This window comes from Myotis yumanensis, unplaced genomic scaffold (assembly GCF_028538775.1).
Source record: "Myotis yumanensis isolate MYYU_CA2020_CCGP unplaced genomic scaffold, mMyoYum1.0.hap1 SCAF_18, whole genome shotgun sequence".
In the NCBI taxonomy this organism is placed as follows: Eukaryota; Metazoa; Chordata; class Mammalia; order Chiroptera; family Vespertilionidae; genus Myotis; species Myotis yumanensis.
In genome coordinates this window covers 23,632,110-23,654,125 of record NW_027223769.1, presented here as the reverse complement: position 1 = coordinate 23,654,125, position 22,016 = coordinate 23,632,110, and the positions used below count along the sequence as shown (strand labels likewise).

The 22,016-nt window shown below is 55.3% G+C and overlaps 1 protein-coding gene across 2 annotated transcripts in view; it reads left to right on the top strand.

Moving 5' to 3' along the window:
• VAC14 (VAC14 component of PIKFYVE complex) overlaps positions 1-22,016 on the top strand; it is a 97,722-nt gene that overhangs the window by 21,335 nt on the left and 54,371 nt on the right. For both annotated transcript variants that reach the window (XM_070398562.1, XM_070398564.1), the window contains exons 10-12: positions 3,636-3,699; positions 10,447-10,591; positions 10,856-10,921. In XM_070398562.1, coding sequence (XP_070254663.1) covers positions 3,636-3,699; positions 10,447-10,591; positions 10,856-10,921 — 275 coding nt within the window. The remainder of the gene's footprint in view (positions 1-3,635; positions 3,700-10,446; positions 10,592-10,855; positions 10,922-22,016) is intronic.

The following is a 22,016-nucleotide window of genomic DNA, read 5'->3' as shown; positions in this document are numbered from 1 at the left end:
AGATATAAAGAAGCAGGACTGTTCCCACCAAGAGGCCATCAGTATTATAATTTTGGCGTATTTTTTGCATTATGTGTATTTGAGGTCATACAGCTTATACAGGGTGGGGCAAAAGTAGGTTTGCTTATGTGGCAACCAGTCAAGCCTCTGGAAAGGAACCACCATCGTGGTAGTGGCTGAGAAACCAGCTGGAGCGTTGGTGGCTCAGTGGTTGAATTCCTGCCTGCCACCCAGGAGGCCCGGGTTCCATTCCTGCCAAGGCGGCATAATCATCTCATGTTTTAGATAGCTTTCCTTAGCTTCCTGGAAACAGCTCCCTGCTCAGGAGAACCTTATCTTAACCAAGATGCATGCAGGCAACTTGGCTTCAGGTTTTACTGCCTCATAAACAGCCTTTCGGCAGACACGGAGCTCACTTTATGGTAGTCCCCAGCGATGGCAACAGCTAATCTGGGGCTCCGCATCCACTCCAGCCCTGCTTGTCACTAACCAGCACTTTACCAAGGTGCCAGGAGAAGGTGCCAGCAGGCCAGGAGAGCGATGATTTAACTAGTCGACGGGTGCATCCCAACCTGCGCCCTTCCTCCAGTTCTTCTGTTCCTCTCTGTTCCTCTTCTGTTCTCCTCCTGGAGAAGGCAGCCTCCTGCCTGCTCTCCCTCACCTGTGTCTCCCTCCTGGCTCAGTCTGTCACTGCGTTCCACGGCACACCACGTTCTTCACCGCACGCCTCTGGGCCCCACCTGCGGGAGGCTTGTTAGCCAGGCCCTCTGTGGGCGAGCACACACTCACACACACTGTTCACACACACTGCTCCCTCGCCTCTCACCGTGGGCTCCAGTCGGGGCAGGCTCCCGTGGGTGCCACACTGCGCCCAGCCCTCTGCTTTCTCGGGCTCTCCCTCAGCCCTGCTGCTGGTGGGGGTCCAGGGTTGGGTCCCTCTCTGACTCTGAGTTCCTGTGGCACGTGATGTGTCTTCCCTGTCCCTCTCCGTGCTTCCCCAATTGTCGCAGGTGTCGTGACCTGGATTCTGGGGCCAGAACCGCCTGCCGCTGTCCGGCTCTATTAACTACCTGTCTCTTGCCTTGAGCCAGTGGTTTGGTCTTTCTGTGCCTCAGCTTCCGTCTTTGTTGAAGAGGGCAGCAGTGATAACAGAGCCCGCAGGGTGATGGCGAGTTTCAGACAAGAGCTTTGCATGTAAAGCTCTTAGCACATGAGAGAGGCACTCAGTTACGGCACTTTAGTGTCTGGTTGCTTTCCTTCTGGTTATAATAGATCCATCTCCTTAGCAGTGTTCCCCTTGTTTTTATCACCAGCCTTGCCCAGGTGGTAATGGGCCCCTGCTGGGTCCTAAAGGAGGGAACGGAGAGGGTCAGGATTGAGGTTCATGTGACAAGTGAGGAGCAGAGCTATAAATAGGGCTTCCGTGGAGGGCTGGTGACTGGGCAGCATGTGATGGGCCCATCCATTGCAGAGTTCTGATGCAGTGGGTATGTCAGCACCTCCTGTGGGCTCTGCGGATGCAGGCGATGAGGCCTGGAACCTGCCTACAGGAGCTCAGGGCAGGTCTGCAGGTGAGTCACCATGTGACTCTGGGCATGGTCACAGGGCCGGCTGCCAGGCTTCAGGGAGGCTATTTGAACTGGATCCTTTCTTTCTCTTTAGCTTCCACTCTCTCCCCATCCTCACCCCCATTTTATACTCTAATTATAAAGGAAATACATGTTCCCTGTAGAGATTTTGGGGAAGAAACAGAGACATTCCTACTGGGCGAAAGCAAAAAGTAAACAAGTTAAATATATTGCCTGGCAAATATATTTAGCAGCGTGCATCAAAGGCCTTAACTATTTAAGAATTTCTTTCTTAGGAAATAAATAGGTAAGGTTTTTCCTTTTTAACACCTAACAGATGGTAGCCCATTTATGGTCATAGCAAGCCTGTGGTGTCGACACTGTCATCACCCCACTATACAGGTGAGGAAAAGTCACATGACCAGCCCACGGGTCACACAGCCCGAAGAAGGGGAGTCAGGCTCACACCCAGCCCCAGGGGCCTCAGAGTCTCTGCTCATAGCGATGTTTACACTGCGGTTCTCGGATGAGGAAATTAATACAAAGGGCAGCCAAAGGTGCTTGGCCTGACTGAGGTCCCAGAATTGCAAAGGAAAACAATGTATGGTTTTTATTCGGCTTGGCAAACATTTAAAAGATTACTGGTATCCCTGTGGGGCTTTGTGGGAATGACTATGCCTCCATTCTTGAATATATATCGGTAGGACCTTCCTAAAGGGCCACTTGGCAATATTTGTTGGGGTGTCAGATGCCTGAACATTCTACCAGCAGCCCCCATGTTCATGGGATCCTGGAGAAATGCTTACCCTTATGCAGAAGGAAGCACGGGAGAGATGTAAACGAAATTAGGAAACAATAGAAATTAATTGGAAGCCAGCTTCCGACATCACATCATTTCATCTATAAATAGGTGTGTTTCTGAAAGAAGAGAGGGGAGAGGCCGCCAGAGGCAGGGAGCTCCAGCTGCTTTTCCAGGCTGCTGGTCCAGGCCGGCCTGCCCCTACCCCTTCACCACACACTCCCTGTCCCTGGGGCTGCTCCTGCCCCAACCGCGCTGTGCCACATCCCCCAAAGGTTCTCTCAGCTCAGGTTTTCTGTTGAACATGAAATGAAGGTCCCCTTACTAGGGGGGTGAGGGCAGCTTCACATCCATACCTAGAATAACACTGCTCTAAGACATAGTACAAAGTGAAAAAAGCAAGTTACAAAAGACAGTCTCTGATTCCATTTATGTTTCCAAAACATAAAGGAGGATTAGCAAAAGATGAGAGGGTACCTGCCTAACTGGTTCAGCAGTTTCCTGCTCGGAGAGTGAAGATCAAAGGCTGAGGAGCGACGGGCTTGGCTTTGTTTTTGACATTTTCAGAGTGAGAAAAGGTTTTACTTGTATAATTTAAAACTGTTAAGAGGCCAAGGCTGGTACATTTGAACATTATGAGTAATAATAGTTTTAATTTGAACCCCCAGAATAAAGTATCTATGGGTCCGTAATGATACAGACGGATGGATGGATAGATTGCTAGATAAATGGAGAAGGGACAGCTCTTCCTTAGAGCTGGCAGCTGTTCAGCCTTTCCGGGAGTTGCCAGTCTGGTGTCCATTCCCAGCAGCAGTGTCTGAGGCTTCCAGTTTCCCCAGTCCTCACCACCAGGTGTTACTGTTACCTCTCGTGTATGTTAGCCACCCTCGTGGGTGTGAAATGGCATCTCGTTGCAGTTTTGCTTTACATGTCCCTGGTGGCTAACGATGTTGAGCGTCCCGGAAGTCACGTTTAACATCCATGCCCTCGGGCCAGAAGTCCCTTCTGACCTTCCCCGGATGTGTCCGGTGCTGGTCCCTCTCCTTGCAAGGTCACGTGCCTAAACTCGTACAAGCATGGGTCCTCTCCCCACGCTTTGGGGCATGAGCAGGCCTTGGGTCCTCAGGGCTCCAGAGCCATGTTCCTTTTCAAGGACCGGAATCAAGGTGTGGGGGACCGAGAGTCTGTGTTTTTATAACCGGGATCTTGTTCATTCGAAAGACCCCAGCAGCCTTTAGCATGACACGTTGTTCCTCTTGCTCTCCCAGGAGGCCCCGATGTGTCTTGTGACTCCAGCTTCAGTAGTGGCATCAGTGTCTTCTCTCCAGCCAGGTGAGTGGGTGTTCAGCCAGAGGTGTTTGTGGAAAGCCAGCAGCCTAGACCTTTGTGGGTGCAGGAAACTGCAGTGAAGACCCGAGGCAAACTGCGTGGGGCCACCACTTATGGGCACAGGAGGTGCCTGGTGAGGGGATCTGAGAAACGGAGAACGCCCACCCCACCCAGCTCTGATGGACAGGTAGCTGTCGGAGGGGAGTGGGGGTTAGAAGCTCCTGGAGGTCAGAAGCATAACTAATACGTGGTGACTACAGTAGGACACTTACCGACACCGCTGCCCAGCACCTTTTGCTTGTCCAGGAGAATGTGGGGCTGACAAGACTGACATGGGAAGGCTGTTTGAAGACAGTCTGGATTACAGGCGGTAATTGGTTGAGTCCAAGTGCATGGACATGGACTTTGTGGGCAGCATTTAGGCTCGTTTAGGCCCCTGGGTCGGCTGTAATTGCACAGCCTTCCACATGGGGGCAGTGCAGGCCAAGCATTGAGATCATTCCCTCCCTTCCAGCCCCCTCCCTAGTCTGCAGGGTGATGGCATTCCCCTGGGGAAGGAATCATCACCGTGCTGTCCTTGTCGGAGTAACTCTAAGGACGTCGCCCATCTCGCTTTTTCCTTGGGTGGAATTGGCACTGGTGGGGCCGGAGTGGATGGCGATGCTCCTGCAAAGGGTTTCTTCCCTTTGAACTCAGGCCTGGAAAACCAGTCCCTCTGGAAGGAAAAATGCACTCAATTCCAGGAGGCTCTGTTCTCCCCAGACCCTTAGGATCTTCCTCCTTTTACGTCATTTTCCATTTATTCTTCTCTCTAAGGACCCTGTGTCTGTTTTCTAAGTGTGCAGGTACTGATTATAAACACACACTACTCCTAGGACCATTCGCAAGTTGTTCAATCAAACCAGTAAGCATCCTTCGTTCACTCGTTTCAGTTAGTTGTCATGTGCTCCAGCACCTGCCTGTGTTCAGCCCTGCAGGTTCCAAGGGGGAGATACCGCCCCTGAACATGGTCCTTGACCTTGAGGTTCTCTGTGGGGAGGCAGAGAAATAATCAGAAAGTTGCCAGAAAGGGTAGTGATTGCTATGACAGGGGACTCCGGTGTTGGGGGCAAGTGATAGTGCCTGAGCTGCGGCTGGAATGGTGGCTGACGGGGATGAACACTCGGTGGCTGCGTGCTTCCTAAGCCCTTGCCGTGCCGGCTACTTTGTGTCACATCATTCGACTTTGCCGACGTTTAAATCCCATGGGGTCCGTGGTATTATTATCTGCATGTTAGGGCCGAGGAGGGACAGGAGATCCCCGGGCTGCTGTGCAGAGAACTCATGTAGGAAGGATTCGGGAGCATACAGACTGGTCAGGAGGGCTAGAGGCTCAGCCTGAAGGGGTGGCAGCGTAGGGAGGAAGTTGCATACATCTGAGATCTGTTTTGAAGATAGAACTGACAGAATCTGCTAGTGGGATGGAGTGAAAGGAGAGAAGTGACAGAAAGAATAACTTCTAGGTTTGGGGCTTGAGCCAAATCAGGATACCGTGGTGTCATTTCCCAAGTGGGAAGGAGGGGCAGGTGAGTGAGAGGGCCAGTCAGGAGCTCTGTCAAAGGTGGCTCTGAACATCCCCTGGAGCGGTTAAGGGGGCAGGTGTGGGGGGTGAATTCTGGAACGTGGGGTGAGGTCTGGATGGAGAAGCAGGGAGACAAGTGTCCCACAGAGGATATAGACTTGTGTTCTGGGGGCTGTGGGAGCCAGCAGTACCGGCGGGAGTGAGGGACAGACCTGTGGTTTAGAAGACCCTCTGGCAGCCGGGGGAGGATAGGTGAGGGAGAGGACAAACTGACAGCGGAGGGGCCTGTTGCAGAAGCGTCACTGTAACCTAGGCTACAGGGATTGTCCTAGGCCCGTGGTCGGCAAACTGCGGCTCGCGAGCTACATACGGCTCTTTGGCCCCTTGAGTGTGGCTCTTCCTAAGCCTTAGGAGTACTCTAATTAAGTTAATAACAATGTACCTACCTGTATAGTTTAAGTTTAAAAAATTTGGCTCTCAAAAGAAATTTCAATCGTTGTACTGTTGATATTTGGCTCTGTTGACTAATGAGTTTGCCAACCACTGTCCTAGTCCATGGGAGTCCGTGTATCTGCATCTCTCTCTCTCTCTCTCTCTCTCTCTCTCTCACTGCACCAGGCAGGTCCTCCTCTCTCGTAGGGGAGTCCCGCTTTCTAGATTTACATCCTGACTCCACCTTGCCTGGTGTGTGGCTCTGGGCAAACAGCTTGACCTCTCCCTGCCTCGGCTTCCTCGTCTGGAGACTGGGTGTGATGATGGCACCGACTTCATAAAGGCCTGAGCTTAAGTGAGCTGAGCCGTGTACAGAGCATAGGATGGGCCTGGCCCACAGAAAGCACTTTACACGTTCTGCTGGAATTGTTATTGTGAGAACCTCGTTATTAGCCCCACTTTACAAATAAGGAAACAGGCCCAGAGAGGTTAACTTTTGCCCAGAGTCATTCAGCTAATTAGTGGCCATGTTGGAACTCCAGCTTGGTCTGTCTGACTCCAGAGCCCATGCACTAATCTCTGTTGCTTGCGGCTGGAGAGCTGCAGGAGCTCTGCACATTGGCCCCGTCAACTCCCTGACACGGGAGCCCTGGACGGCTTTGCCGTGTGAACAGGCTTCTGCTCTGATGCTGAGGGCCATGGGGTCGTCGGACATTCAGTTCAGGTCCCTGTAAAGCGGGGGGCCCTGCACATAAACTAGGCAAGCACTTGGATCTAGAAATTGTGCTTCCCAACTTTTAGCATCTGCTGATTGGAAAAAAGGTAAAAACAACTCTTTTTTTCTTTTCTTTTTTTTTTTTTTTTTTTTTTTTTTTAGTTTTAGCTTCCTTTTGAGATATGACATGTGAGTGCTATAAAGAGTTAGACATTACAGAAATAAAGTGCTGCCTCCCAGAGAGAACCACTGGAATTTACAATTATTTATAGGTAGTATCGGAAGCATTATTCAGTAAAGAGGTATTTTAATAGCCACTGCAGCGCCATGCATTTGGAAATTGTAGCACATATACAAGCAAGACATTCGTTATGAGATGCTTTATGAAAAAATGCTCGGCGAAAGTGGGGCTTTGCAGACACTTTGAAATAACTCAGAAGCCCCAAGAGTGATTGGTCTAGACTTGTTGGAACCCACGCAAAAACGTATTTTAAACGGAGTAAACCAGGGCAGGGATGCCCCATGTCGGGCTCCAGCCCAGCAGCTCGGGCTGAGCACGCCACACAACATGCGCTCCCCAGGACGGGCCCGCTTTCCAGAGTCCTCGCTCCCCACTGAGCATGCTCAGAGCCCAGCACACAGCAGCCCAGAGCCGCCTCTGAGGCAGGTGGGATCATCAGTTCTCCCTTTCCCGACACCGAGATCAGTCTCCCAGTGTGTGCCTGCTTCTCTCGACCTTCACCTCCAGCCAGTCACGGAAGTGACACCGGGAGAGTGTCTCCAGCTGAGAAAGGAGTTCTCGGTGCCTCTCTCAGCCTCGGTTTCCTCATCTGTGCATTGAAGGACCCGGTTACACGAACTGTGAGGTCCTTTCAGTTACATAGTGTGGTTGACGCCTCCCCCTCCAGCAGCCTGAAGGTCCCATGTCTGGGAGGTGTGCTGTGGCTGGCATTTGCTGTGAGAAGGGTCAGAGACTCTTATGCCAGTTCGCATACAGACTCCTTAAAGTCCTCCCTTGGTTATTTGGCCCTGACAGAGTGCCACCTGAGGGAGATGCCACCATGGGCTGGTGCTTGCTTTCTGTCCTCAGAGACACTGAGCTGGCCAGAAGCATCTCAGGACCGTCCAGCCTGGGGATCACTAGACTTGGGGTGTCCCCCATAGACACCAGCTTCCCCAGCGTCCCCTCTCCCTCACGGATACTTCGTCTGCCCTCCTGATAAGAAGATACACTGAAAAGTATGTGTCACAGCCCCTTTCTTCCTCCACATGTGGGGCTGCCATCCTGCTGCCCCTGCCAGGAGACAGTTGGAAGCGATGCCACCAGGGACTCGCCTGAGCCTGGCCCTTTCGGGCAGGGGGTCCGTGTGGTCAGGAAGGCCAGCCTGGGCTCAGACTGCCCAAATTCAGACCGCCAGCTCCACCACTTCCTGTCTGTAACCTTGGACAGGTTACTGATATCTCTGTGCTTCCGCTTCCTGGTCTACAGAATGGGAATAACATTGTAACATTGTATGGGCCTCTGAGGGAAGTGAGGCTCTGCAGGTACAGAGCTCAGCACAGTGCCTGACAGAGTGTTTACCCAAGAAACGTGAGTTACCATTTCCAGTATCACGTCCTCCTCATTGTTACCAGAGCCCTGCGTCTCCCCCACCCCCCAGCCCGAGGTTCATACACACCACGGGGCCTGAACTGCGAGTGGAGTAGTGGGAGCTGGCCTTGGCCCTGCCTTCCTCCCCACCAGCAGCTCAGGACAATGCCATTGCTGCACCATGCAGCTCTGAGTCCCCAGGAAAGTAGACACAAGGCCCCTCCTCCCAGGGGAGTCATTTTAACTAAGAATGGGGCAGGCACAGGGTACTCCTTCCAGCCGGCAGCCAGAGTGCGCAGCTCCTGCTGGGGAAAGGGACTCACCAGGCCTGACCTCGGGCTCGGGAAGTGAGGGAAGCAGGGGCGGAGGAGGGTTGGTTTCTGTTCATTCCCCTCTGCCTCCGAGCTCCTGCCTTGGTGAGGCCTTGGGCTGTGTCGGCTCCTGGAGTCCAGCAGCCCAGGGTCCCTCCGGCAGAGAGAGGAGCTGTGAGGGAGCTCCCCGCAGAGAGCCGGTGGGGGCCAGCAGGATGGGAAAAGCAGGACTTGGAGATAAGACAGGAAGTGGATCCTGGCAGGGAGAGGGGCTGTCTAGGAAGTCGTTAGACAAAGAGAAAATGCTTAGGGAGCCCTGGATGGGTTGCCAGCCTGCTGCTGTGGAGCTGTGCTGTCCACGCGGAAGCCACTGTCCCGCGTGGCTCCCGAGCTGTGCAGTCACCATGAAACGCACTGGGTTTCAAAGAAAAAAATATACGGTCCCTTATTAGTGACCTCTATATTTCATATCAGTTACATGTTGAAACGATAATATTTGGGGTATATTGGGTTAGTTAAAATGTATTCATTTCCCCTGTTTCTTTTTACTTTTTAATACAAATCAAAAAACGTAAAATTCCGTGTGTGGCTCCCATTGTATTTCTCTTGGACAGTGAGCATGAAAGAGGTTGAGTGAGAGGGTGATGGGAGCCTGTGGGTGCCGCCCCGACTGTCTGCTTCTGCGGGAGTTTCCTGACCCCCTAAGGCAGTGGTTCTCAACCTTCTGGCCCTTTAAATACAGTTCCTCATGTTGTGACCCAACCATAAAATTATTTTCGTTGCTACTTCATAACTGTAATGTTGCTACTGTTATGGATCGTAATGTAAATATCTGATATGCAGGATGGTCTTAGGCGACCCCTGTGAAAGGGTCGTTCGACCGCCAAAGGGGTCGCGGCCCACAGGTTGAGAACCGCTGGTCTAAGGCCACCAAGGACCTAGATGCTGGGTGTCCTCGGGAGACCCCAGGAACTTCCCACCTCGGGGCTCCCGGGGAAATCTCAGTGGCAGCCCTGGCCAGAGGCTCAGGCCTTTTGCTGCCAGAGGATGGAAGTGCCCAGTGTAGCCCCCGAAGCGAGCGCTATGGGGAATCATCAAACCATATTAAGTAGCAGTTCCGTTTAGCACTTACACAGCTCAGAGCCGTGCCCTTTAGGAATTCACATCAAATGCGCTTCAGAGAAGCTGCAGGCGAGTTAGGGAAGCACAGGCCTGGAGCTCCTGGTGCCAATGAATAATTGAGCCGCCTGGAAATACCACGGGAGGCCATTCTGTACGGCGGGAACTGAGGCCGGCCTGGTCCTCGGGAAAGGGCCCTGTCACCCCTTCGAGGCACCCGTGGACGAGTGCAGTGTAACGCCTCGGTGGGAGAGCAGCCCCTCCCTCGCAGCCTCGGGTTTCCTGCCCACGCCAGCCCCATCCCCGAAAACTCTGGCCTCTGGCCCATGTCCCAGCAGCACCAGCCTTCTCGGCTGCCCAGCGGGACTCCCTGCCTGGAGACCAGCAGGGCTTCTGCCAGTAAGGCCAGAGTCTGTGTCCCTCTGAAGCAAAGCAGGGTCTGCCCAGCTGCGTTTCTCAGGCCAAGGCTGACTTCCGGCTAACGGGAATGTCACAGCTTCAGGGCAACGCAAGGCTTCTCACTCAGGCTGCCCTGTGCTGAGTGCCCTGGGGGACGACAGACAAAAGCCACAGTCCCTGTTCTCCCTTGAGAAATGTTCCCCAGGTGCCTTGGGAAGGCGCTGTGGGGCTAAGGGCTGTCATCGGGCCTTTTCCTGGGCTTTGTGGACACGGTGGTTTTACTTACCACAGAGGGTCTGGACTGAACGTGCTGAGGGTGCTCCCCGGCCTCCAGCCCTGAGGTCTGCGGGGGCCCAGCTCAGTGACACTGGAGAGGTTTCCTACCGTCACCGCCAGGCTAGTGCTGGTCAAGAAAAGGGGGAGTGGGTGGGCCCCAGTAGCCTGGCCCTCTTCCTCCCTGTGTGGTTCCCAGGAGGGAGAGAGAAGGCCCGGTGGCGGTGTGTGCTGTATGCGCTCTATGCCCAGGGAGCAGGCAGGACGTGGTTCTGAGTGTGCAGGGTGTGGTGGTGCCGGGCTCGCTGGGGAGGCTGCCGTGGCCTCAACTCCTCCGTCTCACCCCCAGCGCGGAGAGGGCCCCGGTCACCCTCCACCTCGACGGGATTGTGCAGGTGCTGAACTGCCACCTCAGCGACATGGCCATCGGCATGATGACCCGGATCGCCGTCCTCAAGTGGCTTTACCACCTCTACATCAAGACGCCCCGCAAGGTGAGCCCCAGCCTCGTGGGCCCCGAGGTCCCTCCAGCCCGGGGCGCTTTCCGGGTCCACCTTGGTCTCGAGGGCCTGCCCCTGCGTGGCCGGGTTTGGGTCATTGCAGCTCTGGAGAAACCCTGACAAGCAGGGGGTGACAGGTGCTTGAGGAACCTTCAGTGTCGGGGGTGGGGAAGGTGGTCCATGCAGGGGACCCTGTCCGAGCTGAGCCAGGGCCTGGAGCAAGGGAGAGCTCATGGTGCCCTGCTCTCTGCTCCGCAGATGTTCCGGCACACAGACAGCCTCTTCCCCATCCTCCTGCAGACGCTGTCGGATGAATCCGACGAGGTAAGTCCACACACCCTCCCCTGTGACGTGGCTGCTGGCCGTCCCTTTGAATGACGGGGGATCTTGAAGCTGAGAGAGGTGCTTATTTTGTTCTCTTAAATGAACACCCAGAAAGTGCCCTGTTCTCATACCTGGTAAGATGCACCAGGCAGAGGGAAAGCTGTGTTTGCTGCCCTTGGCTTTGAGAATAGGACTCCTCCTCTGTGGACACCGAGGAAACCAGTCTGCACAGGGAACTTGCTGGCCCAGGAAGGCAATGGAGAGTGACAATGGGGAGCATGACTGTGGGTCAGGCGCCGAGTGCTAGGTCTGGCCTTGCTTCATTGCCTGCACTTGAGCAAGTCACGTCTCGACCCTGCGTCTCTTCTCCCATGTTCAGTGGGGTAGTAAGAGCACATGGGTGGTGAGAATGAAATACTTCTCAGAACATGCCTCGGTGCCAGGCTGCGCACACACTGAGCACTCTGAGTGCTAGTCGTGATATTCATTGCAGCTGGGCTCTGTTTTGACCTCAAGTTTGAAGCTGGATCCTTCTGCTTTGCTTTGTTGGGTTCACCAAGAGCTGCTGGTGCAAAGGGGAGAGGCTGGCCCAGAGTCCAGGCAGCAGAGTAACCCCCAGTGGGAAGCTGGCGGGGGCAGGGGAGGCTGGGCTCTGGGTCCTTCTGCCATCTCAGGGCTCCTCCAGCCACACCCCTTCCCCCACACCATTCTCGCAGCATTCTGTTCTGGGGAGTTAGGGTAGGTGAGTCCTTTTTCAGGGGCATGATTTGCAGCTGGGCATTGCCACTTGCCAGGGTGGCATCCCGTCTCTACCCATGCCAGCTCCAGGCTGCAGGTCAGATGCTGGCTGCTGCGCCTTCGCACCCCTGCTTCCTTCCTCCAGGCCCTGGGCAGCTGTGGGCCCAGGCAGCTGTTGTCCTCCAGGAGGCCGTGGGTCCCTGACTGCAGGCTCCCACAGTGCCCACTGGGAACGTGGGAGTGGACAAGGCTGGAGGGCAGGGGAAAGAGGGACGTGGCTTACAGCTTCTGTGGAGTAAGCCACCTTGGACCTCCCTGGGCTGGTACCAGGCTTGTGTGGGGCCCTGTACCAGGGCAGCTGTCCTCAGCCTAAACCTGAGCTGAAAGGAGATGCAGACAAGCAGGTGTCTGCCGCTAGGTCCTCTCAGGCAGCGGTCGCCAGCCGGTGGTCCGTGCGGTCCGAAAGGTTGGCGACCGCTGTCTAAGGTACTCTACCTTTCCAGAAAAATCCGAAGCAGATGGTCTGGGAATCTGCCCTTGACCCCTCCTGCCTGCCCCCCACATACACACACACATTCAAGCAGCCACACACGTGTGCACACACACCCTCTCTCCCTTTCCCCCACCACCCACTGCAGTGCGAGCCCAGGTGGACTTGGCCCCGTTCTGCCTGAATTGACAGTGACTCACTGCACAGTCACAGCCCTCATTTCAATACAGAAAGGGAGAGAAGAGCTTGGCTGATTGGTTCCTTCCCTAGGATCTCACTGGAAGCAGCTGAGTTTTCAGTCTTTTAAATGGAGTTGTTTAATCCCATCCAGCTCTCTGCTTGCGGTTGGTTTTGTGTGCGTGAGCGTTTAGAGGGAGCGGGAGGAGATGCAGTCCATTAAACAGCTCTGTTCAGGTCTCGGCTGTGGAAACTCCATTTGCTGAAGCTCCAAATGTTGTCAGAGCTTTGGGACACATCATGTGGGTCTCGGTGCGGCTAGGATTGCAGCTGCTCTTGGGGACAGTTGTGGGGGTGGGGTGGGGTGGGGTGAGGTGAGTCCCTGCTTTCCCTCTAGGGCAGTGGTTCTCAACCTTCCTAATGCCGAGACCCTTTAATACAGTTCCTCATGTTGTGGTGACCCCCCATTTCATTGTTACAAATTGAACATAATGAAAGCATAGTGATTCATCACAAAAACCATATGTAATTATATATGTGTTTTCCGATGGTCTTAGGCGACCCCTGTGAAAGGGTCGTTCGGCCCCCAAAGGGGTCGCGACCCACAGGTTGAGAACCGCTGCTCTAGGGACTGGTTGGGACCTCGGTAAACAGTGGTGAGTCCTGATTCTGCCACATCCTGCTTCTTCACCAGAATCACATTCCTAAGCGTCCCCTGCCCAGTCTCTTTGGCAACTTTGAGGGCTTACTGGGTACCTGGCAATGGACAGCCAGCCATGAACAAGACAATGTCCCCCTTCTCCTGGGATATCTAGAACAGCCCTGATATCAACTCAGAGCTCCCTGGGGTTCAAGACCCCGAAGGTCATTCATTAAGTCAAATCAGACCACAGCCATACCAGCGTGGGGCTGGGGGGGGGGGGGGGGGGGGGGGGGTCGAGTTCCTATTTAAGACTCTTGGAGTCGAACGGACACAACAGTCCCTGCGAGGTCCTTCGTCCAGCCCAGGGCCTCGAGGCACAGCTTTTCCCACATCTTGGATGATTCCTAATAGCAGCTTACTGTCTGAAGCCATTACTCTGCAGGGACTGCTACACCCTTCACTCAGAGTATTGAGAGAGGCCTCAGCAATTCTGTGGGAGAGTCCTTTTTGCAGTTCAGAAAACGAAGGCCTGGGGAGGTTAAGTAGCTTGCACGCCTGCACACAGCTGGGAAGCGGTGGAGCACACTCAGAACCAAAGCCCATTCCCTTAGTCACATAAATACCATGCCTGTGTGTCACCACATGTGGCCCTAGCTGCCCCCATCAGAACCAGCTGGGGAGATGGGGCGCTCGTGTCTAATTGTATCCTCCTCATTTCTTTCCACTTCCTCTTGTTCTACAAGTTCTTGAGAGGAGTTCTGTTTGGGGTGTTAAGGGGCGTGTATTCTGAGAAAGGTCTCCCTTTAGCCCCCAGACCCTTTGTCCACTTTTCTTATTGATTTCTAGATGCTCTTTGTATACTGGAGGCATTAGATTCACCATCTTGTTGTAGATGTTTTTCTCTCCCAGTATGATTGTGATTAACGCATGTGCTTCTTGCCCTTGGTGAGAGTGGCTGGCCTCAGGAGACAGGGCGTAAGCAGGTGTTAATGATGCAAGAGCTGGGCTCAGGGAGGGGCGGGGCTGCAGAGACCTAGCTCTGCCCTCCACCAGGTTCCATAGTCCCGCCAGCACCTGGCCCCGCGGGTATGTCTTGTCTGCTACTGGTCCTCCGTTCTGTCCCGGTGCCAGCTCAGTAGTACACAGCCTTCTGACATCCTCAGTTGTCTCTGCTTTCCCGTTGTTCAGGATAAGTGTCTGTTTGCTCAGTACCGCCTGCTCCTTGCAGACTTTGTCTGAAATTCCCTTTCATCAGAAAGAATTTGAAGGAGTCAAATTGATATTCTTAGCACCAGAATAGAAATCCTCCCATTAGCTAAAGAGCCAAGTGCGCCCTGATTCAACAGCGTGGAATGCAGGGCACATGCTCAGAGCTTCCTGCTGGACGCTGGTGGGGGGGCCCCTCCTTCCCCTGCCGGGAAGATGCGGTTGTTGGCTGCCTCCCGAGCCTGAGCTACCTGAGTGAGCTCTGCCCGTGAGCCCCAGAGGACGGGTCCTGCCCATGTTCCTGATGGTGTGGCTGGCCCAGGAGGGGTCTCCGGTCGCTCCTCACCCCCACCCACTCCCTAGCACAGCAATCTCCCACCCCTCATTTAAAATCCTCAAGGTGTAACGGTGGGTGCTTGCCATTCTACATTTGTCCACACCCACAGAACGTACACGAGGAGGAGTCCTAATGTAAACTATGGATTTGGGGGGCAATGATGGCATCAGTGTAGGTTAATCAGTTATAACCAATGTGGTGGGGGATGGTGATAATGGGAGAGGCTATGCAGGGGCAGGTGTATGTGGGAAACCTCTGCCTCCCGTTCAGTATGGCTGTGCACCTAACACTACTCTAAAAACAAAGACTATTTTAAACAAACAAAAATGTAGCACTTTTTTTTTTTTATCTCAGTCTTAGGGGAGACCTGGAGGGGGTCTGTCTGGTTGCCTCTGACTGAATGTAGTGTCTAGGCAGTTGGCCTCCAGACCTGAACTTGAATCCTAGCTCCCACCCCTTCTTTCCAGGGACCTCGGGCAGGGAGTCCAACCCCCCTGATTTGATAGATGGGATTAATGATGTCTACACTTGCCTCATAGGCCATTGTTTAAAGGAATGGGGAGCCCTAGCTGCTTTGGCTCAGTGGTTAGAGCATCGGCCTGTGGACTGAAGGGTCCTGGGTTCCATTCCTGTCAAGGGCACGCATCTCGGTTGCAGGCATGTCCATCCCCAACCAAGGTCAGGGCTCGTGTGGGCGGCAACTAATCATTGTGTCTCTCTCACATCAGTGTTTCTCTCCTCTCTGTCTCTCCCCCTTTTCCACTCTCTCTAAAAAAAATCAGTGGAAAAATATCCTCGGGTGGGAATGAACAAAAAATAAGCCAATAAAGGGATAGTGAAAGCTCCTGCCCAGATCCTGGGCCATCGGAACAGCCTGTCTGTCATTACAAGTTCTTTAGGGAGAAGTTGGGGAATTGGGCTTTTTACTGTGATGAACTCTCCTAACCCGGAGCAGGGCTCATCCCGTTTACGTAAGTTGTCTAGTAAAGTTTTAGGGTCTTTTTTGTAGGTCTTACTCAGTATGAAGTTTACTATTGGTATTTCATATTTTTTTTTGTGATTTTGAGTGGCATCCCTTTCTGGTAATATTTTCTCCAGTGACAGTGCCGCCTGGTGGTGAGAGCAGGGCTGTGGGGTCTAGAGGTCCCAGAGTCCTGTCCCCGGCTCTGCCACTTCGTTGGTTGGCCTTGAGCAAGTGACCTAACCTCTCCAAGCCCAGTTTCCTTATTCGAAAACCAAGAGTAATAGTAGAACCACCTCCCAAATTAGCTCATGAGTGTAAAAGGCTCGGCGCAGGCCCTGCACGTGTAAACAAGCGGTAAACGTTGGCCGCTCTGGTGCTGGTAATGATTTCTGTGAAAGGGCCCAGCGGCAGGGACACTGAACTCAGGAAGGTGGGCTCCGTGTTGCCCCAGATCCTGCCTGCCTTGGCTTCAGCAACAAAAGCCGGGCAGAAGCTGGTCTCTGTCCTGTGTCCCTGCCGGTCTTCAGGACCACACAGGCCCCGGGCAGATCATCCATCTCCAAATCTTAGAAAAAGCAAAGGCAAAACAGTGGGCAGCAGAACTGGTGCCCTTCTCCCCTTTTCAACCTTCTCCCCAGCCCCCGCACCCTGAGGTGGAGCTGCCTGCCTGGGCAGGAGCAGGACCCCGTTGTCAGCAGGTTGTGTTTGCAGCATCGCAGGTGGGAAGGCTCCCGGCTGCTGCTCGTCTAGGGGAAGGCGGGGGAATGACGGCACTGGCGGAGCACCCGCATCAGGGCCTCTCGCTGCCACACTCTTCCTCAGAAGCAAAACCTTCCAATTCCATTGAGATCCAGAGGGCACACCTCCCCAGACTTTGCCCAGCACCTCAGAACTGGGTTGTCCTCAACACCTGCAGCAGATGTCTCCAGCCTAGAAGAAGTCCTCTTTCTCTTCCTAGTTTCAGAGTAACCATGAAGAGAATTGCTGATGGGGGTTTATAGCTTATGTGACTGGTATAGAAGCAGAAAGAAGAATGAGAACCACCTGTCTGGAAATTTGGAGGGTAGGATTGTGAGGGCATTATTTGTGGCAGTGCTAGAGTTTCCAGCTCAGGAACCTGCTAACTGCAGGAGAGCAAGGCTGGGGTGCAGCCATGACTTAGGAGGGTAGGTGCAGCCATGGCTTAGAAGGCCGGGGTTCAGCTATGGCTTAGGAGGCTGGGGTGCAGCCATGGCTTAGGAGGGTAGGTGCAGCCATGGCTTAGAAGGCCGGGGTTCAGCTATGGCTTAGGAGGCTGGGGTGCAGCCATGGCTTAGGAGGGTAGGTGCAGCCATGGCTTAGAAGGCCGGGGTTCAGCTATGGCTTAGGAGGCTGGGGTGCAGCCATGGCTTAGGAAGCTGGGTACAGCCATGACTTAGGAGGCCGGGGTGCAGCCATGACTTAGAAGGCCGGGGTGCAGCCATGACTTAGAAGGCCAGGGTGCAGCCATGACTTAGGAGGCCGGGGTGCAGCCATGACTTAGAAGGCCGGGGTGCAGCCATGACTTAGGAAGCCGGGGTGCAGCCATGACTTAGGAAGCCGGGGTGCAGCCATGACTTAGGAGGCCGGGGTGCAGCCATGACTTAGGAGGGTAGGTGCAGCCATGGCTTAGAAGGCCGGGGTTCAGCTATGGCTTAGGAGGCTGGGGTGCAGCCATGGCTTAGGAAGCTGGGTACAGCCATGACTTAGGAGGCCAGGGTGCAGCCATGACTTAGAAGGCCGGGGTGCAGCCATGACTTAAGAGGCCGGGGTGCAGGCATGACTTAGAAGGCCGGGGTGCAGCCATGACTTAGGAGGCCGGGGTGCAGCCATGACTTAGAAGGCCGGGGTGCAGCCATGACTTAGGAAGCCGGGGTGCAGCCATAACTTAGGAAGCCGGGGTGCAGCCATGACTTAGGAAGCCGGGGTGCAGCCATAACTTAGGAAGCCGGGGTGCAGCCATGACTTAGAAGGCTGGGTGCAGCCATGACTTAGGAAGCCGGGGTGCAGCCATGACTTAGGAAGCCGGGGTGCAGCCATGACTTAGAAGGCCGGGGTGCAGCCATGACTTAGGAGGCCGGGGTACAGCCATGACTTAGGAGGCTGGGTACAGCCATGACTTAGAAGGCCGGGGTGCAGCTATGACTTAGGAGGCTGGGGTGCAGCCATAACTTAGAATGCTGGGTGCAGCCATGACTTAGGAGGCTGGGTACAGCCATGACTTAGGAGGCTGGGTACAGCCATGACTTAGGAGGCTGGGGTGCAGCCATGGCTTAGGAGGCTGGGTGAGGGCTAGGGCTAAAGAGTGATTTAAGGCACCTAACAAAAGTACTATGTACACCTCAGCAAGAGTGATGTGGCCTGTCCAGGGCGGGCCTGGGGCCTTCCCTGTCCTCAGCCCCATGGAACATTGCATTCAGCCCTGGCTGAATCCTAAGAGAAGAGAGGCCATCAGCTCTGCTCTTCGGTGTAAAACTCAGCCCATTAACCCACTCTGCTCAGGCACTCACCTTACCCGAGGAGGGGCTGCAGGGAATAGGCAGGGCTGGATTTGAGGACGGCTTTGGGAGAGCGGGAAAGGACTTCATCTGTTTTCATGGTCCAGGTCCCGGGAGAAGTGGAGTGGAACTGAAGAGCTTCTCAAACCTTCTCAAAACAGGAAAGCTCCCCAGGGCCCAACAGAGACACAGGTGGCCAGCAGGGTGGCTTGCACTGTGCTGTGACAACACTGCTCACTCTGCCACCCTGACTGGCAGCTGGGCACAGCCCCCAGGGCAGACTGGGGCGCTGCTTTTGGCTCTCTGTCTCGGGGAGCAGAGCCCTGTGGTCCCATCATGTCCCTTGACTTCCCTTCTCCTAAGGAGCCCTGTCACTTCGGTCTGCTGTGTTGGTCAGCTGGGCCCAGGGACTCATCTCTCGCTAAGGGGATTTAGTGAGTGACAGCAGGGACTCCTGCGTGGGCTCCCACCGGGAGAGGCCCCAAACCTGAGCGCTGCGTTGTGAGGAAGGCAGGGAAGGCCCTGAGTCCCCACACGTTCCTCTCCTGGCTCAGGTTCCGGGTGACTGGGCTGCGCTCTCCTGTCCCCGAGGGAGGGCTGCTGTTGGAACTCGGCCATCCCTCCGTGTCCGCCCCAGAAATGAGGGCTCCCACTTCATTCGAGGCCCCTGCACTGGAGGGCAGCTTTGAGAGCCGATGACAGCCCGCCCAGCACCCCCACTGCTGGCTCCGTTCGGGAACCATGGTGGGTACCGTGGTGGGACCCCACGTGTCCGTGGGAGGAGACTGAGACAAGCAGAGGGCGAAAACCCAAGTTTATGAGGTGGCTGTGCTGTTCGGGGGCATTGCATCCAGTGTCTTAACGAGCCTGCGGCAGTCCTGGAGTGGGTTTAATTTCCCCCAGTGTGACATAAAGGAAATGCAGGCGTGAGGAGGGAGCTTGCCAAGGTCACACCGCCAGGAGCCAGAATTGGCAGTCGTGTCTGTCTGATTCCAGAACATCTAAAACCCCACGCAGGGTGTGCCCTCACTGCAGAGCCGTGGCCCAGCGGGTGGGGGCACTGCTTTATCCAGGCCGCCCCTCCCACTGTGCGGGTCTCACTTTGTCCTTGACAGAGCGACAGTCTGGTCGCACCTTCTCTCTGAGCAGTTGACTGTGACCTGCCCGGAGGCTGCCCCGGGCTATGCGCTGACCCAGGGCCCCCAGCTCCCACCGGTCCCATCCAGGAGTGGGCCAGTGGCCGGGACTCGGAGGGGCGGTGTGGGAAGCACCCGTGGAGAACAGGAGGGCGGGCCTCTGGTCCACGCTGCCCCGCTCTGTGGACCAGCAAGTCCATGGCATCTCCTCACCTCAGTTTTCTTCCCTAAAATTCAGTTGGACTGGATTGTGTCAGTCCCATCCAGCTCCAACTCTGTGTGGTCCTGACCCCGCTCCCCGGAATACTAATGCGGCCTGCTCAAAAGTGGACAGTCTTCCGGAAGAATGGGGCTTGTTTTCCTTCTCATATCCTTGCCTCGGTTTTTATCCCACTCCCATTTTCATTCCATCCACTCTCCAGAACAAACCAAAACAACCCCTCAATTCCGAAGATTTCTTTCCCGTCAGATGGCATGACTGGGTCAGATGCCCGCCCAGAGAGCCGAGGGTAGATGTCAGGGCCCAGAACTCGGTTCCTCTTGCCAGTGCGTGCCCCCTCCCCCCCGCCCACCAAGGTGGGGAACGAGTTGGGCCCAACAGGGCCATCCCAAACCCCAAACAAGAGAGGCATGGACCCGTTGCTGCTGCACCCCCCGGGGTCCTGCCAGAGACACGGAGCTCTTGTCACTCAGTTCTCCCTGTGGCTGCCTGTGGGACTGGGGTCCCACTCTGTCCCTGTGGCAAGGAAGAGAATGAGACCCCAGTCACAGGCCCCAGAGACACCAGGCCCCCACAGCCAGCAGAGAGGCACTGGCAGTCACCGCTAGGGGTCCTAGGAGGACTTGGTCTTCTGGAAAGAGCCCTTGGCAGGGAGGAGAGACCAGCAGGGTAACTGCCTGGCGAGAGGGCCTCTGCTCGCTCTTTTCTTCCGTGTGTCTGCACTTTGCGTTTTCGGTGCCCCACCTCAGCCACCCTCGAGGAAAGGGGCCCCCACAATCATTGCAGTTGGCCTGGCAGCATCCACTCCGGGGGCGGTGGGTTTGTGTGCCGGCTGTGTTTTAGTGTTATTCTGTCTGGATTCCTTCCAGCGATGAGCAAGTAAGGACCAGAGCCAGCACAGCAACTGGCGGAAGTGGGTTGTGCTGGGGGAGCCTGGTGCCCGGCCCCGGCTCCTGATGAACAGAGGGGACTGAGAAGGCTGGGAAGAGAGGCTTCTCTCCCATCGGCACAAGAGCGAGTCCATGAAGGGGAGCTGGGCAGACGCCCCATAGGGGAGCCACCCAACCAGGGCTGCCGGCAGAGTCCCTGGAGCTTTTGAAAATCCAGCTGCTCGGGCCTCAGCCCAGACCTCCTGACTTCCTTCAGGTGGGCCTGCTGCTGGGCGCTGGCACTTTCCACAGGCTCCCGGTGGTTCCCATGCACATCTCGGTGGGGAACCGCCAGGAGGGACCAGCGTTAGGATCCTACTGGGGAACTGCGGGCCCTGCCCCTGCTCTCAGCCCTGATGCCCTCCCTCCACAGGCCTCAGGGCGACCAGGCCAGACCCTGCTTCCACCCTGCGCCCTACTCAGTGTTTGTGGCATCTTCAGAAACCAAAATTTCTCCCAAGATGTAGTCAGTTGTTTTCCCCTCTGGAGATGGCCACAGCTGAGTCAGCTGAATTTCCCTGACAGCGTCCTGCTGGCAGCTCAAAGAGCCCAGAGTGGCTGAGATGAGGGCGTCTCCCCACTGCTCACAGGAAGAGCCACCCCCCAACGCTCGCTTCCTCCATAGCAGCCCCTGTGCTGGGCTTCACTGAATATGCGTGGTCCTGGTTCATCTCTGTTGTGTTCCCCACTTTACCCAAGAGGAGACTGGGGCTCAGAGAAGTAAAGTAGCTTGTCAAAAGCTCAGCTCAGATGCTCCATGCAACGGTGTTTGTCACGCACACCCCCACTCTTCCTGCGCATGTGTCGGAAGTCCCCTGTGCACTCTCTTAGCCTCCTCTCACTCTGGGGACAGACAGGCTGTGTCCAGCACCTCGCAGGCACTCACAGACATTTATGAGAAAGTGAACAACTAGGAGGTGGGGAGGGTGGGAAGCTGACCCCACTCGGCCTGCCCCGCTCCCCTGGGCCCTCCTGGTGGGATCTGGCCATGCCGAGCAGACAAGAAGCTGGGCCAGAGAAGAGCCTGCCTTCTTGGCCGGCCGGGGCTCCGTGGAGCAAGTGCCTGGTGTTAAGCAGAGACCTGGAGGCAGGCAGGACACCAGGGAGCTGTGCTGTTCTCCTGGTTGCCATGGACCGATGCCCTGGAGACAGCTGGCCCCTCGGCTCATCGCCTGGTAACCGAGCCGTAGCGGTGCCTGCGCTGCTCTGGTGCTGCCCCGGGCACAGCGGGCCCTTCCCCATCCCTGCCTGGCTCTGGAGAGAACCATAACCCTGGGAGCAGTGATTGGCATCAGCAGGAAGGAGACCCTGGGGGTGGGAGGGAAGGGGAGTTGGGGGTCAGGAAACATCTCCAAGTTGTCTTGCCCCAGGCCTGCCTTTCTCTTCTCTACCCTCCGGGATGGCAGCTGGAATGTTTTAAGCTGCCAGAACCCACACTGTTATCTACTGTTAGTAGAACTTAGCAGTAAGATTTAGGTGCAGGCCTTTTGCATATTTTTGCATATATGGCACAGGACTAGGGAAGGATTTCAGTTTATTAAAAATGAAAAAGAAGAGACAGAGAGGAAGGAATTAGAGGCCCCACAGCTTCCGTGCCTCTGCCCTTACTCCCGGCTCCGCTTCCAAGATTCAGGAGCGGCCCAGCCTGACCCAGATCTCAGGCTCTGCGCCCACTGCTCTGGGAAGAAGCATCAGTTTAGCCTGAACCCACCTCTCCTGCCAGCACCTGGTGTGTCCCT